Genomic DNA, 15,978 nt, shown 5'->3' with positions numbered 1-15,978 from the left:
AAATGAGATTATGGGGTAAAATAGAATTTGAATAAATATATACAAAAGTAAAGAATATAGTAGAAAAAAATTAAAGAAAAATATTTTTAATAAAAATTAAAAATAAATATAAATTTTTCTTTTTCTATAGTTAAGAAAAAGGGAAAGAAACAAAAAAGAGAAAAAGGATTTTAAAAAAGGAAAAAAGAAATCATTTGAAAATTTGAAAAAGTGAATACAATGTAGTAGACTAAAATAAAATGATGGAAGTAAAATAGAATTTGAAAAAATTTACATAAATGCAAAATATCTAGTATTATATTTTTTCAGTATTCAATATAGTATTGTATTTTTTCACTTTTCAGCACTTGAAAAAGTGCCACTTCTTCTGATGAGAAATTACTGTCATTTGAATTGTTTCTATTGTATACATAAGGTGTCATTTGTCTTTTGTTTATTTCAAGAATTTTACTTTACTTTTTACACTATGAGTTATGATATACTTTGATGTCTATTTCTTAGGGATTTTCCACATTTGGGGTCCACTCACCTCTTTGAAGAAATAGACTTAAATTTTTTCAAATTTGGGAAATTGTAAGCCATTATTTCTTCAAATACACTTTCAGTCCCACTCTCTTCTTCTTTTCCCTTAGGACTCTGATAGATCTTTTGTTCTAGTCCCATAAGCCCCTGAGTCTCTGTTCAATTACCCCATGCCAGCCTATTTTTACCCTCTCTTGTTCAGATAGGCTAATTTCCATAGTTTTTCCCTTCAAATTCACAGATTTTTCTTCTGTCCTCTCCATTCTGCTATTCATTCCTTTCTCTGAGTTGTTTGGGGTTTTTGGCCATTATGTGTTTTTTCCATTCTAAAATTTCAACATGGTTCTTCTTTGTATCTTTGTTTCTTTTCTGAGACTTTCTGTTTTTTTATCAAAACTTTCTATTTTTATCATTTGTTTCAAGTGTGTTTGTAATTGGTGGTTGAAGCACTTTTATAATAGATTCATTAAAATTGCTTTCAGATAATTCTACCTTCTTATCTCATTCTTAGTGTCTGTTAGTTGTATTTTCTCATCATGTTGAGACTTTTTTCTTTTTCCATTTTTTTAAAATTTACATCCAAGTTAGCCTCTAGTGCTATAATGATTTCAGTTGTCAATTGCAGTGATTCATCCCCTGTGTATAACACCCAGTGCTCATCCCAACAAGTGTCCTTCCTAAAGCCCCTTACCCATTTAGTCCATCCCCCCAGCCACAACCCCTCCAGCAACCCCTCAGTTTGTTCTCGGTATTTAAGAGTCTCTTATGTTTTCTTCCCCTCCTTGTTTTTATATTATTTTTGCTTCCCTTCCCTTTTGCTCATCTGTTTTGTGTCTTAAGTTCCTCATATGAGTGAAGTTATATGATATTTGTCTTTCTCTGGCTGACTAATTTCACTTAGTATAATACCCTCTAGTTCCATTCATATAGATGCAAATGGCAAAATTTCATTCTTTTTGATTGCTGAGTAATACTCCATTGTGTATATATACCACATGTTTTTTATCCATTCATCCATCGATGGACATTTGGGCTTTTTCCATACTTTGGCTATTGTTGTTAGTGCTGCTATAAACATTAGGGTGCATGTGCCCCTTTGAAACAGCATACCTGTATCCCTTGGATAAATGCCTAGTAGTATAATTGCTGAGTCACACAGTAGTCCTATTTTTAATTTTTTGAGGAACCTCCATACTGTTTTCCAGAGTGGCTCACCAGTTTGCATTCCTACCAGCAGGGCAAAAGAGATCCTCTTTCTCTGCATCTTTGACAACATCTGTTGTGGTCTGAGTTGTTAATGTTAGCCATTCTGACAGGTGTCAGGTGGTATCTCATTGTGGTTTTGATTTGTATTTCCCTGATGATGAGTGGTGTTGAGCCTTCTTTCATGTGTCAGTTGGCCATCTGGATGTCTTCTTTGGAGAAATGTCTATTCATGTCTTTTGTCCATTTCTTCACTGGATTGTTTGTTTTTTGGGTGTTGAGTTTGATAAATTCTTTATAGATTTTGGATGCTAACCCATTATCTGATATGTCGTTTGCAAATATCTTCTCCCATTCTGTTGGTTGCCTTTTAGTTTTGCTGATTGTTTCTTTTGCTGTGCAGAGGCTTTTTATCTTGATGAGGTCCCAATAGTTCATTTTTTCTTTTATTTCCCTTGCCTCTGGATATGTGTTGAGTAAGAAGTTGCTGCAGCCGAGGTCAAGGAGGTGTTTCCCTGCTTTCTCCTCGAGGATTTTGATGGCCTCCTGTCTTTTACTTAGGTCTTTCATCCATTTGAGTTTATTTTTGTGTATCGTTTAAGTAAATGATCCAGGTTCATTTTTCTGCATGTTGCTGTCCAGTTTTCCCAGCACAATTGCTGAAGAGACTGTATTTATTCCATTGGATTTTCTTTCCTGCTTTGTCAATGATTAAATGGCCCCATATGTTTGTGAGTCCATTTCTGGGTTCTCTAATCTATTCCATTGATTTGAGTGTCTGGTTTTGTGCGATTTCCATACTGTCTTGATGATTACAGCTTTGTAATACAGCTTGAAGTCCAGAATTGTGATGCCTCCAGATTTGGTTTTCTTTTTCAGGATATCTTTGGCTATTTGGGGTCTTTTATCATTCCATACAAATTTTAGGATTGTTTATTCTAACTCTACGAAGAATGCTGGTGTTATTTTGATAAGCATTGCATTGAATATGTAGATTGCTTTGGGTAGTATTGACATTTTAATAATATGTGTTCTTGCAATCCAGGAGCAAGGAATATTTTTCCATTTTTTTGTGTCTTCAATTTCTTTCATAAGCTTCCTATAGTTTTCAGTGTATAGATTTTTCACCTCTTTGGTTAGATTTATTCCTAGGTGTTTTATGGTTTTTGGTCCAACTGTAAATGGGATCGATTCCTTGATTTCTCTTTCTGTCGCTTCATTGTTGGTGTATAGGAATGCAACTGATTTCTGTGCGTTGATTTTATATCCTGCAACTTTGCTGAATTCATGGATCAGTTCTAGCAGTTTTTTGGTGGAATCTTTTGGGTTTTCCATATAGAGTATCATGTCATCTGCGAAGAGTGAAAAGTTTGACTTCCTCCTTGCCAATTTGGATGCCTTTTACTCCTTTGTGTTGTCTGATTGCTGAGGCTAAGACTTTTAATACTATATTGAGTAACAGTGGCAAGAGTAGACATCCCTGTCATGTTCCTGACCTTAGGGGTAAGCTCTCAGTTTTTCCCCACTGAGGATGATACCACATATGGCTTTTTATGATCTTGAGGTACGATCCTCTTATCCCTACATTCTTGAGGGTTTTTATCAAGAAAGGATGCTGTATTTTGTCAAATGCTTTCTCTGCATCTATCGAGAGGATCATGTGGTTCTTGTCCTTTCTTTTATTAATGTGATATATCACATTGATTTTTTTGCAGATATTGAACCAGCCCTGCATCCTGGGTATATATCCCACTTGGTCATGGTGAACAATTCTTTTAATGTATTGTTGTATCTGGTTGGTCGGTTTCCTGTTGAGTAATTTCACATCGGTGTTCATCAGGGAAATTGGTCTGGAGTTCTCCTTTTTTCGTGGGGTCTTGGTCTGGTTTTGAAATCAAGGTAATACTGACTTCCTAGAATGAGTTTGGAAGCTTTCCTTCCATTTCTAATTTTTGGAACAGCTTCAAAAGAATAGGTGTTAACTCTTCTTTAAATGTTTGGTAGAATTCCCCTGGAAAGTTACCCAGCCCTGGACTCTTGGTTTTTTTGGGAGACTTTTGATTACTAATTCTATTTCTTTACTGGTTATAAGAGATTTCTTTTGTAAGAAGTGATTTTCGATTAAATCCCAGGCATTTGGGGTATAGGTTATTAAATTCTGGATCTTATTTAAGTCTTTTTTAGGTACCTCCTCTGACAGTGCACCACTGAAGGAAAGGGAATAATACATTGCTTGCTTACTTCCAGGTAGGGCTGGAAGCCCAGGATTCCCCTATCTCTATTCACACACTGGGCGAAGAGGAGCACCTCATTGCTGGTGGACTGGCAGGGAGTCTGTGTTCTTCTGATACCACCTTGTCCGAGAGGGAGAGGGATGCCTTATTACTGTTCCCCACATGGCCTTCATCAACATGAAGTGGGGAGCTCATTACCACCAGGCAGAGTACCACTTACTCTCCACTTAGTCTTCTCTTATCCCACGTCAGCCAGAAGGAGTGAGCACCACATTCCACATAGATTAGGTCAGAGTCCAGGCTCCCCACTTGGCCTTTGCTGATGAAAGTGGGGCTGCAGTCTTTCCTGTGATGTTTGTCTGGAATACAGCAGCTGTTGTCTAGAAGTTCTGTGCTTTGCTAGGCTGTCCCTCTTCTGGACCTTTGGCTAGACAGAGCAGGCTTTTGTTGAGTCTTTTCTTTTGAATCTTGCCCATTGATTGACATTTCTGGCTTGCTGACTTCTCCAGCATCCAGTCTGGGATATATGAAATAAACCAGCACCACCCACCAAAACACCAAAACAACAACTCAGGTAACTTACCTCTGTGTTGTTTATTGAATCCTGAGGTCCCTGGCCAGCCACTTTTTCTCTCCACCTTTTAAAATCTTATGTTTATTTTATATATAATGTCCAGCATTTTTAGTTGTATTTAGTGAGAGGATTAGGAAGAGATGTGTCTACCCCATCTTGTCTTAACATGGAAATTCCCGTTATTTTTTCTAGTACTGGGAACCACATTTTATCTTTTTTTTCTTTAATTTTAATTTTAGTTAACATCAATGCAATGTTGGTTTCAGGAGTAGAATTCAGTGATTCATCATTTACATACAGCACCCAGTACTCATCACAACAAGTGCCTTCCTTAATACCCATCTCTCATTTAGCCCATACCCCCACTCCCCTTGCCCCCAGCAACCCTCAGTTTGTTCTCTATCATTAAGAGTCTCTTATGCTTTGTCTCCCTGTCTTCTCTTTCCACACCCCCTTCCCATATGTTCATCTGTATTGTTTCTTACATTCCACATATGAGTGAAATTGTATGGTATTTGTCTTTCTCTGATTGACTTATTTTACTTAGCATAATACATTCTAGCTCCATCCACATCATTATAAATGGCAAGATTTCATTTTTGATGGCTGAATAATCCACTGTGTGTGTATATATATGTACACACACACATACACACACACACCATATGTATATATGGTGTGTATATATATATATGTGTGTGTGTGTGTATATATATACATATATATATATATATATACATATGTATATATACATACCACATCTTCATCCAGTCTATGGACATTTGGGCTCTCTTTGTAGTTTGGCTGTTGTTGATAATGTTGCTATAAACATTTGGGTGCATGTACCCCTTTGGGTCTTTATTTTTGTATCCTTTGGGTAAATACCTAATAGTGCATTTGATGGATTGTACCTATTATATTTTCTGATTTGTCACTTGTGTTTGGAAAATCTATTTCAATTTCTGTATTTTTGTACCTTTCCTGGTTCAGACTGCTATAATGCAAGCATAAAATGATTGGCTCATAACCACAAGAAACTTGTTTTTTATAGTTGTGGTGGGTGGAAGTTCAAGATCAAGGCACTAGCAAATTCTGTGGTGATGGCCTGTTCCTCCTTCACAGCTGTCTTCTCACTATGTGCTTACATGACAGAAAGGGTGAAGAGGCTTTCTGAAGTCTCTTATAGCTTATAAGTTATAAGCACTAATGCCATACATGAGTGCTGTACCCTACCCTTATGACTTAATCACCTCCAAATACCATCACACTCGGGGTTAAGTTACAACATGGAGATCTGGGTGGTGAAAGCAAGGGGGATATGGACAAACATCCAATGTATAGCAGCACCTAAATATTTTACTGAATTCTTACTCTCAAGATTGTCTTGAGTTTTAGTGCCAGCTGCCATTAGTAATTATTTATTTTGCTTCTACTTTTTCTTTTTTTCTTTTTTTTTTATTTTTTAAAATTTTTTTTACATTTTATTTATTTTTGAGACAGGGAGAGACAGAGCAGGAACAGGGGAGGGTCAGAGAGAGGGAGACAGAGAATCTGAAACAGGCTCCAGGCTCTGAGCTGGCAACACAGAGCCTGACGCGGGGCTTGAATTCACGGACCGTGAGATCATGACCTGAGCCGAAGTCGGCCGCTTAACCAACTGAGCCACCCAGGTGCCCCTACTTTTTCTTTTTTTAAAAGAATCTTCTCATACCTTGTCTAATTTTTCATCACAAATAGACTTTGGAGCTCTTGTGTTTTCTCACCCTCTCTACATATTATTTTATGGTAGTGTTTTTGGCTTCTAAGCTATATGATTTCCCCCCTCTTTCTTAGGAATTTGATGAAATATATTAACTCAGAGGCAAATGGAGGCTTTTTACTGAAACTCTTTATTTCTGTTTGAAGAGTCATTTGCGTTTACACGTGACGCTCTTAAAAGTGTGTGTGGTTGGGGCAGGGAAGTCACACTTCTTGCAGAGTCTCAGATTCCTGGAGGGCTAAAGCCAAAAGAGAATGTGCTGAATGGATCTCTCAGGCTTAGCGTGAGGAAGGGGCTGTCTGAGGCCCCCTATGAGTGTGCCAGCCCTCCCTGGATCAGACTTCACATGCTGAGCCTTCATTCCCCTCACATTCCAGAGCTCTCTTCTACCTTCAGCCCCTTGCAAATCCTCTTTTCTCTGCCCAGAATACTCTCCTCCGGATGTGTGTCTCAGCCAAGTTGTCCTCTTCTTGAGAGAGCTTTTAGTATCCAGTAACTCATCTTGCTAGTACCCACCTGGTTCTCTAAAACAAAGACCCATGCTTCCTAGCACTGGTCACCCTTTGAAATGACCTTTCTTGTTTGTTTCTGCTACTCAAGTCTGTTTTTTTTTTCTCTTCCCTAAAGTGTCATTTCCTTGAAGGAAGGGACAGAGCTATATCCGCATCTGCTAGAACATGCCTGCAGTATAGTAGGTGCTCAGGAAACACTCGTGTAGTAGATAAATGAATGCGGATGCCTCACGGGAAACTAAAACATGCCAAGGTGGTCCCTGCTGCCTGTCAAGTCACACACACCTCTATGGTTGTCTTTTCCAGAAATTAATTCCGTATCAGCTCGAGTCCTGCTCTCTCTGGTGGTTCCGGGCCATCTGATTTTCTTCTATATCATTTACTTGGTGGAAGGCCATTTGGTCCCACAAAGTAAGATGTTTGTGGTGTTCTATCTGCTAGCAAGTCTGATGCAGGTAAGGATGACTGTTAGTAGCATCAAAGCAGCATTCAGTGCTTATTCAGCCAGCAAGATTTATCTCCCTGACCTGGGAAAGATGCTGAGGGGGTGAGGTTGGGGGGGTTCCTGGACATGGCAGGGCATGGCCCCCATCTTCCAAGAATCAACATATTCAAGCTCAAGGGTGTGAACCAGACACAGAAGTCACACCACACTCTGCATTGCATGCATTCCACATTGCATACTGCACAGGGCACATTTCATACTGCAAGCAGCATGCTCCACAGTACACACAGCACACTGCACATGACACACTTTACACTGCACACTCATTAATCTCCACTTCCCACAAGGCACCATCCATACTGCATATAGCACACTGCTCAATTGTCACCAGGAGATCAGAGGATGGTCCTGAAGATACAGCAAGTTGCCATGAAGCAAGCTGATGTGTGGTTCTGGCTGGTGAACTGGGCCATGCACATCATTCATCACAGACAGGGTGGGCAGGGACCAGGTCCCTGCTGGGATGTTGCTAAAACACACACAAGGACTTTTAGTCAGCGCTGGGTGGTGATAAGGGCATGATGAAAGGTTAGGCTGGTGCCTGCCTGTGGGTAGTACTCAGCAGACTATCTGCCCAGACTAGTTGTCGGATGCCCCTGGTGGGCCTAGGATGTCCACAGGGATAACGGTGGGCCTTGATGGGCAGTTCTAGGAGGGCAGTGCTAGAACTAGGGACTGATGTTTTCAAATCCTCTGAGTTAGGGCATTTGCAATTGCAGCATGTCCCTGATCATGAAGGATAGGGCAGGGTACTTTGAGAAACTGTCCCGAGGGGGACAGAGGGGCTGCGGTCAGCCTGTGACAAGACACTGAGGAGCTCTGAAGTGAGACCAGCACTGTGGTGCTTCCAGGGAAGGGTTACTCTCCAAAACGGCTCAAGTGAGGCCCTCTAGGGAACCCTATCTGAAGTCTGTGTCTTGAGTTTCTAAGGAAGGTGAGAGGAACCTGTGTAGCAGAGACGATCTGTCTGCCACCTCAGGATGCTGCAAGCAGGTCCTGACGACAGGAGGGAGACTAGGCAAGTGTGGATGAGGGTGGACTTTCTGGCCTCTGCATGAGCTCAGAGCTAGGCATTGACCCCAAGAGAAGCTGGAGGAAGTCCAGCTGGGGTTGACATGGGGTTGACTCCCTGGGGTTGACATGTCCACCTTAGTATCTGCCTTTGAAATCTAGTGTTTCTTGGTGACACTTGGCTTTCTGACTGAGTTGTCATCTTTTGTGTCTGCTTGCTCTTATGACAGGTGACAATTCTGCTGTACCTGGCAGAAGTGATGGTTCGGCTCACGTGGCACCAGGCTCTGGATCCAGACAGCCACTGCATCCCCTACCTCACAGGGCTGGGGGACCTGCTAGGGACTGGCCTCCTGACACTCTGCTTCCTTATCAACTGGTTATTGAGGAGTGAAGCAGGGCTGGATGACATCTCAGATCCAGCATCCGGGCCTCCCTAATGAGCCCAGGCAGCCGTATTTGCTCAGTAGAATTTTCCTTCCCACCAGCAGGGTACAGAATACAGTTTCTCCCTGACTAGGTCCTCAGGAAGGATGGTTAACACCCTGATTCTGCAGTGATCCTTTGTCAGCCTTCCAGGGACACTCACACATCTTGACTCTGGAGTTGGAAGCTGAGCCTGTAAAGGTGAAGGAGACCTGAAATCAGAGGCAGTGTTTGTGTACATGTGACTGCATGCTCCTGGGCTTGAGTGTGCACTCATGTGCTGGGTGAGTGCAAATAAGTGCATGTGTGTGTGTGGAGAGCAGGAGACTCTGGCCTGAAGACGCTGAAGGAAGAGGCATGTCCAGTGCACTGGGGGGATGTGTGGGCAGTGTTCTGTGTCCACACAGCCTGTACTTGGAAGGAGCAGGAAGGAAACACTTTCTGTGCCTATACCTCAGGACTGTGCTGTGGCTTACCCACAGGCTGACTAGATCCAAGCTTCATGGGCTATTCTGCTGATGTGCCTGCAAATGTGCAACCCTTCCCAGGACAGCCCTTCCTTGCATACCCTTGTGATCTGCTCTTGGTATTTAATCCTGTCACTATTTTTCTTTTTCTTTTTTTATGTTGAAGCCAAACTTCTGTTTAGATTTTAGTGATCACAAAAGTATAAAATAAAACATAGATTATATTGTACTTGGCCTTTTGTGTCTTTAAAGGTAGTTAATGCAACCATAAGACTTGGGGTCTGTAGGTAACAAATACCTCTGGCATTTCTCTAGTGTCTATTTCTCAAACTGTGGTCTCTAGCAGAGAAGCATCAAAGTCAGGGAAACTTGTTAGACATGGAAGTTGTTAATCCTCCTTCCCCTGGGCCTGCCAGTCAGCCTGTCTTGGGGTGGGGTCAGCAAGGTGGGTTTAACAAGCCCCATGTTGTTCTGATGCACTCTTACATTTGAGAAGCACTGCCCCAGAATGTCCTCACTTTTTAAAATGTTTACTTCCTGTTTCTTAATCACTCATCATAACAACTTTAGCCATGATTTGGGTTGAGGATTATTATCTTCATATGGTGAAACGGGTATTTACTTATTCATGTCATCTTGGATGAAGACATGTGTGAGACAGGTCAACACTGGAGATGCATATAGTTCCTTGACTGAGGACATCACCAGGTATATACCCTCTTGCTAGAATGAGGGAAATTTATGGGATGAATTTTTCTGCCAGGTTGAAGTCGACATTGGGGAGGAATTTTTCTGTACAGAGGAGGTAAACATGAGGATTGAATACAGCTTTCACATTGAAATCATCACAGATGTATCCATGTGCAGGTCTGAGATCATCATCAGAGATGAACCCAGATGAGGTAAGGTTATCATTGGAAATGATCCCTAATGCAGGGCTGAAGTCAGAATCTGGGATGAATTTTCCTATGGGGTAAGGTCATCATAGGTGATGAACCTAGCTGCAGAACTGAGGGCACCATCAGGCATAAATCCAGGTGGTTCTCATAAGGACAGTCCTGCTGCAGCTCCAGTACTGAGGTCAACATCTAGCTGAATCTGGCTACAGTGTTGAAGTGGCCATCAGGGTTAAATCCACACACAAAGCTGAGGAATTATTGGGTATAAATCTGGTTGTGGAGCTGAATATCTTAGTTGGGATGAATCCTGCTATGGGACTGAAGTTAGTAGCTGGGTTAATTTTATCTATGGAGTTTTGATAAGAGTGAGGGGCAGGAAGTGGGTCAAGGTGAATATAAATTTAAGATTGAAGCCAAACTCAAGGTTCGATTAAACCTCACATCGCAAAGCTGTACATGCTCTGGCTGATAGTGTCAAGGGCCTGAATCAGGCAGAAGGATAAGGTCAATTCCTTGGTCAAAGTCATGGTTGTTTAGATCCAACTTAATTCACAGATGTAGATATGGTCTGGACAATAGGAAGATGATGAGGATTTGAATCAAGGTGAAAGTCAAGGTCAAATTCAACATCAGTATCAAGTTTAAGGTCAATTTATAGTTAAGGTCAAGATCAGTTCCAAGACCAGGAACATACAGATCATCCCTGATGTATGATGATTCGACTTCTGATTTTTCAACTTCACAGTGATGTGAAAGCAATCTGCATTCAATGGAAACCGTACTTCAGATTTTGAGTTTTGATCTTTTACTGGGTTATTGGTATGGTATGATACTCTGTGGTGACATGGGGCAGTTAGCAACAGCTGCAGCTGTCTGTCAGCCAAGCAATTGTGGGGGATAACAATTACTATCCTTACAGCCATTCTGTTTGTCACTTTCAGAAGAGTATTGAAATTATAGGAGATAGTCAATACTTTGTTATCTAATAGCTTTGTGGGAAACGATTAAGCTCTGATGTTTGATAGGTTAGGTGTATTCGATGCATTTTTCACTTATGTTTGACTTAAAATGTGTTTATTGGGATGTAACCCATCATAAACTGAGGAGGATCTGTATTTAAGTTCACAATCATGGCTACACATGTCCTCGATGATTAGACAAAGAATTGGGTGTGAATCATGGACAAAGTCAAGATCAAGGTCAAATTCATAGTTTGATCTAGATATTATCTTGAACAACAATCAGGAACCCGATGAGGAACTGAATCAAGGTCAAGGTCAATTTCATGGTCACTTTAAGGTCAAAGTCCTTATGGATTAAGAATCAAGGGGTCAAGTTTGTGTTTGAAGTGAAACTTGATTAACATATTAGGGACAGATTTTCATTGAGGTCAGCATCAAGGTCAAGTACAAGGTTAAGGTTAAGGTCATGTGTTAAGACCTAGACATAGTTCAAGGTTAATATCAAGATCAATTTCAAGTTCATATTCTGGAGTAGACCTATACATGAGAGTCTGAGACAGGTGGTGGTCTGAATTATGAACAAAGTCATGATAAAATTCAAGTTCAGGATCAAAAGTCAAGGTTAAGTTCCAATTTAAAGTCACGATCGGGGTTAAAATCAAGTTTATATTTAGAAGGTCTGGATGATAATCTGGGTCAGAATGTGGTCTAAACCAGGGTCAAGGTAAAGGCGGATTTCAATGTGTTAAGGTCATGTTAAAGGTGAAAGACAGGAGGGATTGGGCAACACATAGTATGGATTATAATCAGGAGCAAAAAGTAAATCTGATTTAGTGTCAAGGTCAAGATCAAAGTAAAATTCAAGCTCAGATTCAAAGTCTGGGCCAAGTTCAAGACTAAGATCAGTTAAAAAGACAAATCAAACTAAACTTCAAGTCAGGGCAACACTACAATAAGGTCAAAGTCCAAGTCCAGTTCAAGTTATAGTTCTACGCATGATAAAGTGGGTCTGAACCAGGGTTTACATCAAAGTCAAGGAGAAATTTAAAGTACAGGTCATCCTTGAGGCACCTGGGTGGCAAAGTTGATTAAGCTTCTGACTCTTGGTTTGGCTCAGGTCATAATCTCACTGTTTGTGAGATTGAGCCTGCTTCTGGCTCTGCACTCACAGCATGGAGTCTGTTGAGATTCTCTCTCTCCCTCTCTTCCACTCTTCTGCGCTCACTCTCTCAATCTCTCTCTCAATCTCTATCTCTCTCTCTCTCTCTCAAAATAAATAAGTAAACTTAAAAAAAACGCATTTTCCTGCCTTGTCAAAAATTAGTTGGCCATATATTTATGGGTCCATTTCTGGGTCTCTATTATATTCCATTGATCTATGTGTCTTGTTTTTGTGCCAATACCTTACTTGCTTGATGATTACACTTTATAATACAGCTTAAAGTCCGGAATTGTGATGCCTCCAGCTTTGGTTTTCTTTTTCAAGATTACTTTTCTTTTCAGGGTCTTTTGTGATTTTATACAAATTTTAGGATTGTTTTTTCTAGCTCTGTGAAGAATTTTGATAGGAATTCCATTGAATGTGTCAATTGCTTTGCATAGTATTGACATTTTAACAATATTTGTTTCTCCAATCCACGAGTGTAGAATGTTTTGCCATTTCTTTGTGTCTTCTTCAATTTCTTTCATAAGCTTTCTATAGTTTTCATCAGACAGATCTTCATCTCTTTGGTTAGGTTTATTCCTAAGTATTTTATGGTTTAGGTGCAATTGTAAATGGGATAGATTCCTTGGTTTCTCTTTCTGCTACTTCATTATTGGTGTTTAAACTTCTATATATTGATTTTATATCCTGTGCCTTTGCTGAATTCATGGATCAGCTCTAACAGTTTTTTGGAGTCTTTCAGGTTTTCCATGTAGAGTATCATGTCATCTGCGAAGAGTGAAAGTTTGACTTCTTCCTTGCCAATTTGGATGCCTTTTATTTCTTTTTTGTTGTCTGCTCCAGCTAGGACTTCCAGCAGTATGTTGAAGAGCAGTGGTGAGAGTGGACATCCCTGTCGTGTTCCTGATCTTAGGGGCAATCTCTCAGTTTTTCCCCATTGAGCATGATATTAGCTGTGGGCCTTTCATATATGGCTTTTATGATATTGAAGTATGTTCCTTCTACCCCTACTTCCTTGAGGGTTTTTATCAAGAAATGATGCTGTATTTTGTCAAATGCTTTTTCTGCATCTATTTTAAGGATCATATGGTTCTTATCCTATCTACTCATATGGTGTATCACATTGATTGACTTGCAAATATTGAACCAGCTCTGCAGCCCGGAAATGAGCCTCACTCAATCATGGTGAATAATTCTGTTAATGTACTGTTGAATTCGATTTGCTAGTATCTTGCTGAGAATTTCTGCATCCAAGTTCATCAGGGATATTGGCCTGTAATTCTCCTGTTTAGTGGGGTCATTGTCTGGTTCTGGAATCAAGGTAATGCTCCCTTCATAGAATGAGTTTAGAAGCTTTCCTTCAATTTCTATTGTTTGGAACAGTTTGAGAATAGGTATTAACTCTTTTTTTATATAATTGTTATTAACATTTATTTATTGTTGAGAGACAGAGTATGAGCAGGGTAGGGGCAGAGAGAGACACACACACAGAATCCGAAGCAGGCTTCAGGCTTGAGCTGTCAGCACAGAGCCTGACACAGGGCTCGAACCCACAAACTGTGAGATCATGACCTAAGCCACAGTTGGACACTCAACTGACCAAGCCACCCAGGCGCCCCAGTATTAACTGTTTTTTAAATGTCTGGTAGAATTTCCCTGGGAAGCCATCTAGCCCAAGACTCTTAATTGTTGAGAGATTTTTGATAACTGGCTTCATTTCTTTCCTTGTTATGGGCCTATTCAAATTTTCTGTTTCTTCCCTGTTTGAGTTTTGGTAGTGTGTGAATGTCTAGGAATTTGTCCATTTCTTCCAGATTGTCCAGCTTGTCAGTACATAATTTTCATAGTATTCTGTTATAATTATTTATTTTTCTATAGTATTGGTTGTGATCTTCCGTTTTTCATTTGTGATTTTATCTATTTGGCCCTCTTTTCAAGTAGTCTGTCTAGTGGTTTATAAATTTTGTTTAGTCTTTCAAAAAAACCAACTCTTAGTTTCATTGATCTGTTTTTTTTAATGTGTGTTTTTTTTTATTCTATATTGTTTATTTCTGCTCTAGTATTTATTATTTCCCTTTTTCTACTGGCTTTGAGCTTATTTGCTGCTCCTTTTCTAGCTTCTTAAGTGTAAGGTTAGGTTGTATATTTGGGACCTTTCTTGCTTCTTGAGATAGGCCTGAATTGCAATGTATTTTCCTGTAAGAACTGCCTTTGCTGCAACTGAAAGGGTTTGGACTCTTGTGTTTTTATTTTCATTTGCTTCCATGTATTTTTTAATTAACTCCTCTTTGACAAAGCAGGAAAGAGCATCCAATGGAAAATAGAGAGCATCTTTAGCAAATGGTGCTGGGAGAACTGGACAGGGACATGCAGAAGAATGAAACTACCACTTTTTTACACCATACACAAAAATAAATTCAAAATGGATGAAAGATGTAAATGTGAAATGAGAAACCATCAAAATCCTACAGGAGAAAACAGGCAGCAACTTCTTACTTGACATGCCTCTGGAGGCAAGGGAAATAAAAGCAAAAATGAACTATGGAGACCTCATCAAGACAAAAACTTCTGCACAGCAAAGGAAACCAAAAAAAAAGGCAACTGATGGAATGGGAGAAGATGTTTGCAGATAACATATCAGATAAAGGGTTAGTATCCAAAATCTACAAAGAACACCCAAAAACATTCCAGTGAAGAAATGTGCAAAAGACATGAACAGACTCTTTTCCAAAGAAGACATCTAGATGGGTAACAAACACATGAAAAGATGCTCAACATCACCCATCATCAGAGAAATACAAATCAAAACAGCAATGGGATACCACCTAACACCTCTCAGAATGGGAAAAAATGAACAACTCAGGCAACAACAGATGTTGGTGAGGATGTGAAGAAAGGGGAACCCTTTTGAACACTTGGTGGGAATGCAAACTGGCTCAGTCACTCTGGAGAATAGTGTGGATGTTCCTCAAAAAAATAAAAATAGAACTACCCTAATACCTAGCAGTTGCACTACTAGGAATTTATCCAAAGGATACAAAAATGCTGATTTGAAGGGGCACATTCATCCCAGTGTTTATAGCAATGTTATCAGCAATATCCAAATTATAGAAAAAGCCCAAATGTCCATTGGCTGATGAATGGATAAGGAAGATGTGGTACGTGTACACACACACACACACACACACACACACACACACACAATGGAATAGCATTTGGTGATAAGAAAGAATAACATCTTGCCATTTGCAACAATGTGGATGGACTGGAGGGCAGTATGCTAAATGAAATAAGTCGGTCAGAGAAAGATACATGATTTCACGCATATGTGCAATTTGAGAAACTCAACAGATGAACCTAAAGCGATGGAAGGAAAAATAAGATAAAAACAGAGAGGGAGGCAAACCATAAGAGACTCTTAAATACAGAGAACAAACTGAGGGTTACTGCAGGGGTGTTGGTTGGATGCATGGGCTAAATCGGTGATAGGTATTGAGGAGGACACTTGTTGGGATGAGCAATGGGTGTCATATGTATGAGATGAATCACTGGGTTCTACTCCTGAAGCCAAGACTACACTGTATGTTAAATAACTTTAATTAAAAAAAAAAAAGTACAGGTCATGTTTAAGTTTGTACTTAAAACCAACATTGATGCCAAAACCAAGTTTTAGGTGAAGTTCAAGGTTAAATGCAACTTCACATTCAGGGATATACATTGTCTAGACACTTTATAGAAA

General features: G+C 39.9%; 1 protein-coding gene across 4 annotated transcripts in view; it reads left to right on the top strand.

The window, feature by feature from the left end:
- SLC41A3 (solute carrier family 41 member 3) overlaps positions 1-9,442 on the top strand; it is a 94,900-nt gene extending 85,458 nt beyond the window's left edge. For all 4 annotated transcript variants that reach the window (XM_042962594.1, XM_042962601.1, XM_042962582.1 and 1 more), the window contains 2 exons: positions 7,111-7,259; positions 8,551-9,442. In XM_042962594.1, the coding sequence (XP_042818528.1) occupies positions 7,111-7,259; positions 8,551-8,760 (359 nt within the window). In that variant the 3' untranslated portion in view covers positions 8,761-9,442. The remainder of the gene's footprint in view (positions 1-7,110; positions 7,260-8,550) is intronic.
- Positions 9,443-15,978: the final 6,536 nt, after the last annotated feature.

The sequence above is a fragment of the Panthera tigris genome, chromosome A2 (assembly GCF_018350195.1).
Source record: "Panthera tigris isolate Pti1 chromosome A2, P.tigris_Pti1_mat1.1, whole genome shotgun sequence".
Classification (NCBI taxonomy): Eukaryota; Metazoa; Chordata; class Mammalia; order Carnivora; family Felidae; genus Panthera; species Panthera tigris.
The sequence above is the reverse complement of the archived record's forward strand: the minus strand, read 5'-3'. Positions and strand labels throughout refer to the sequence as shown.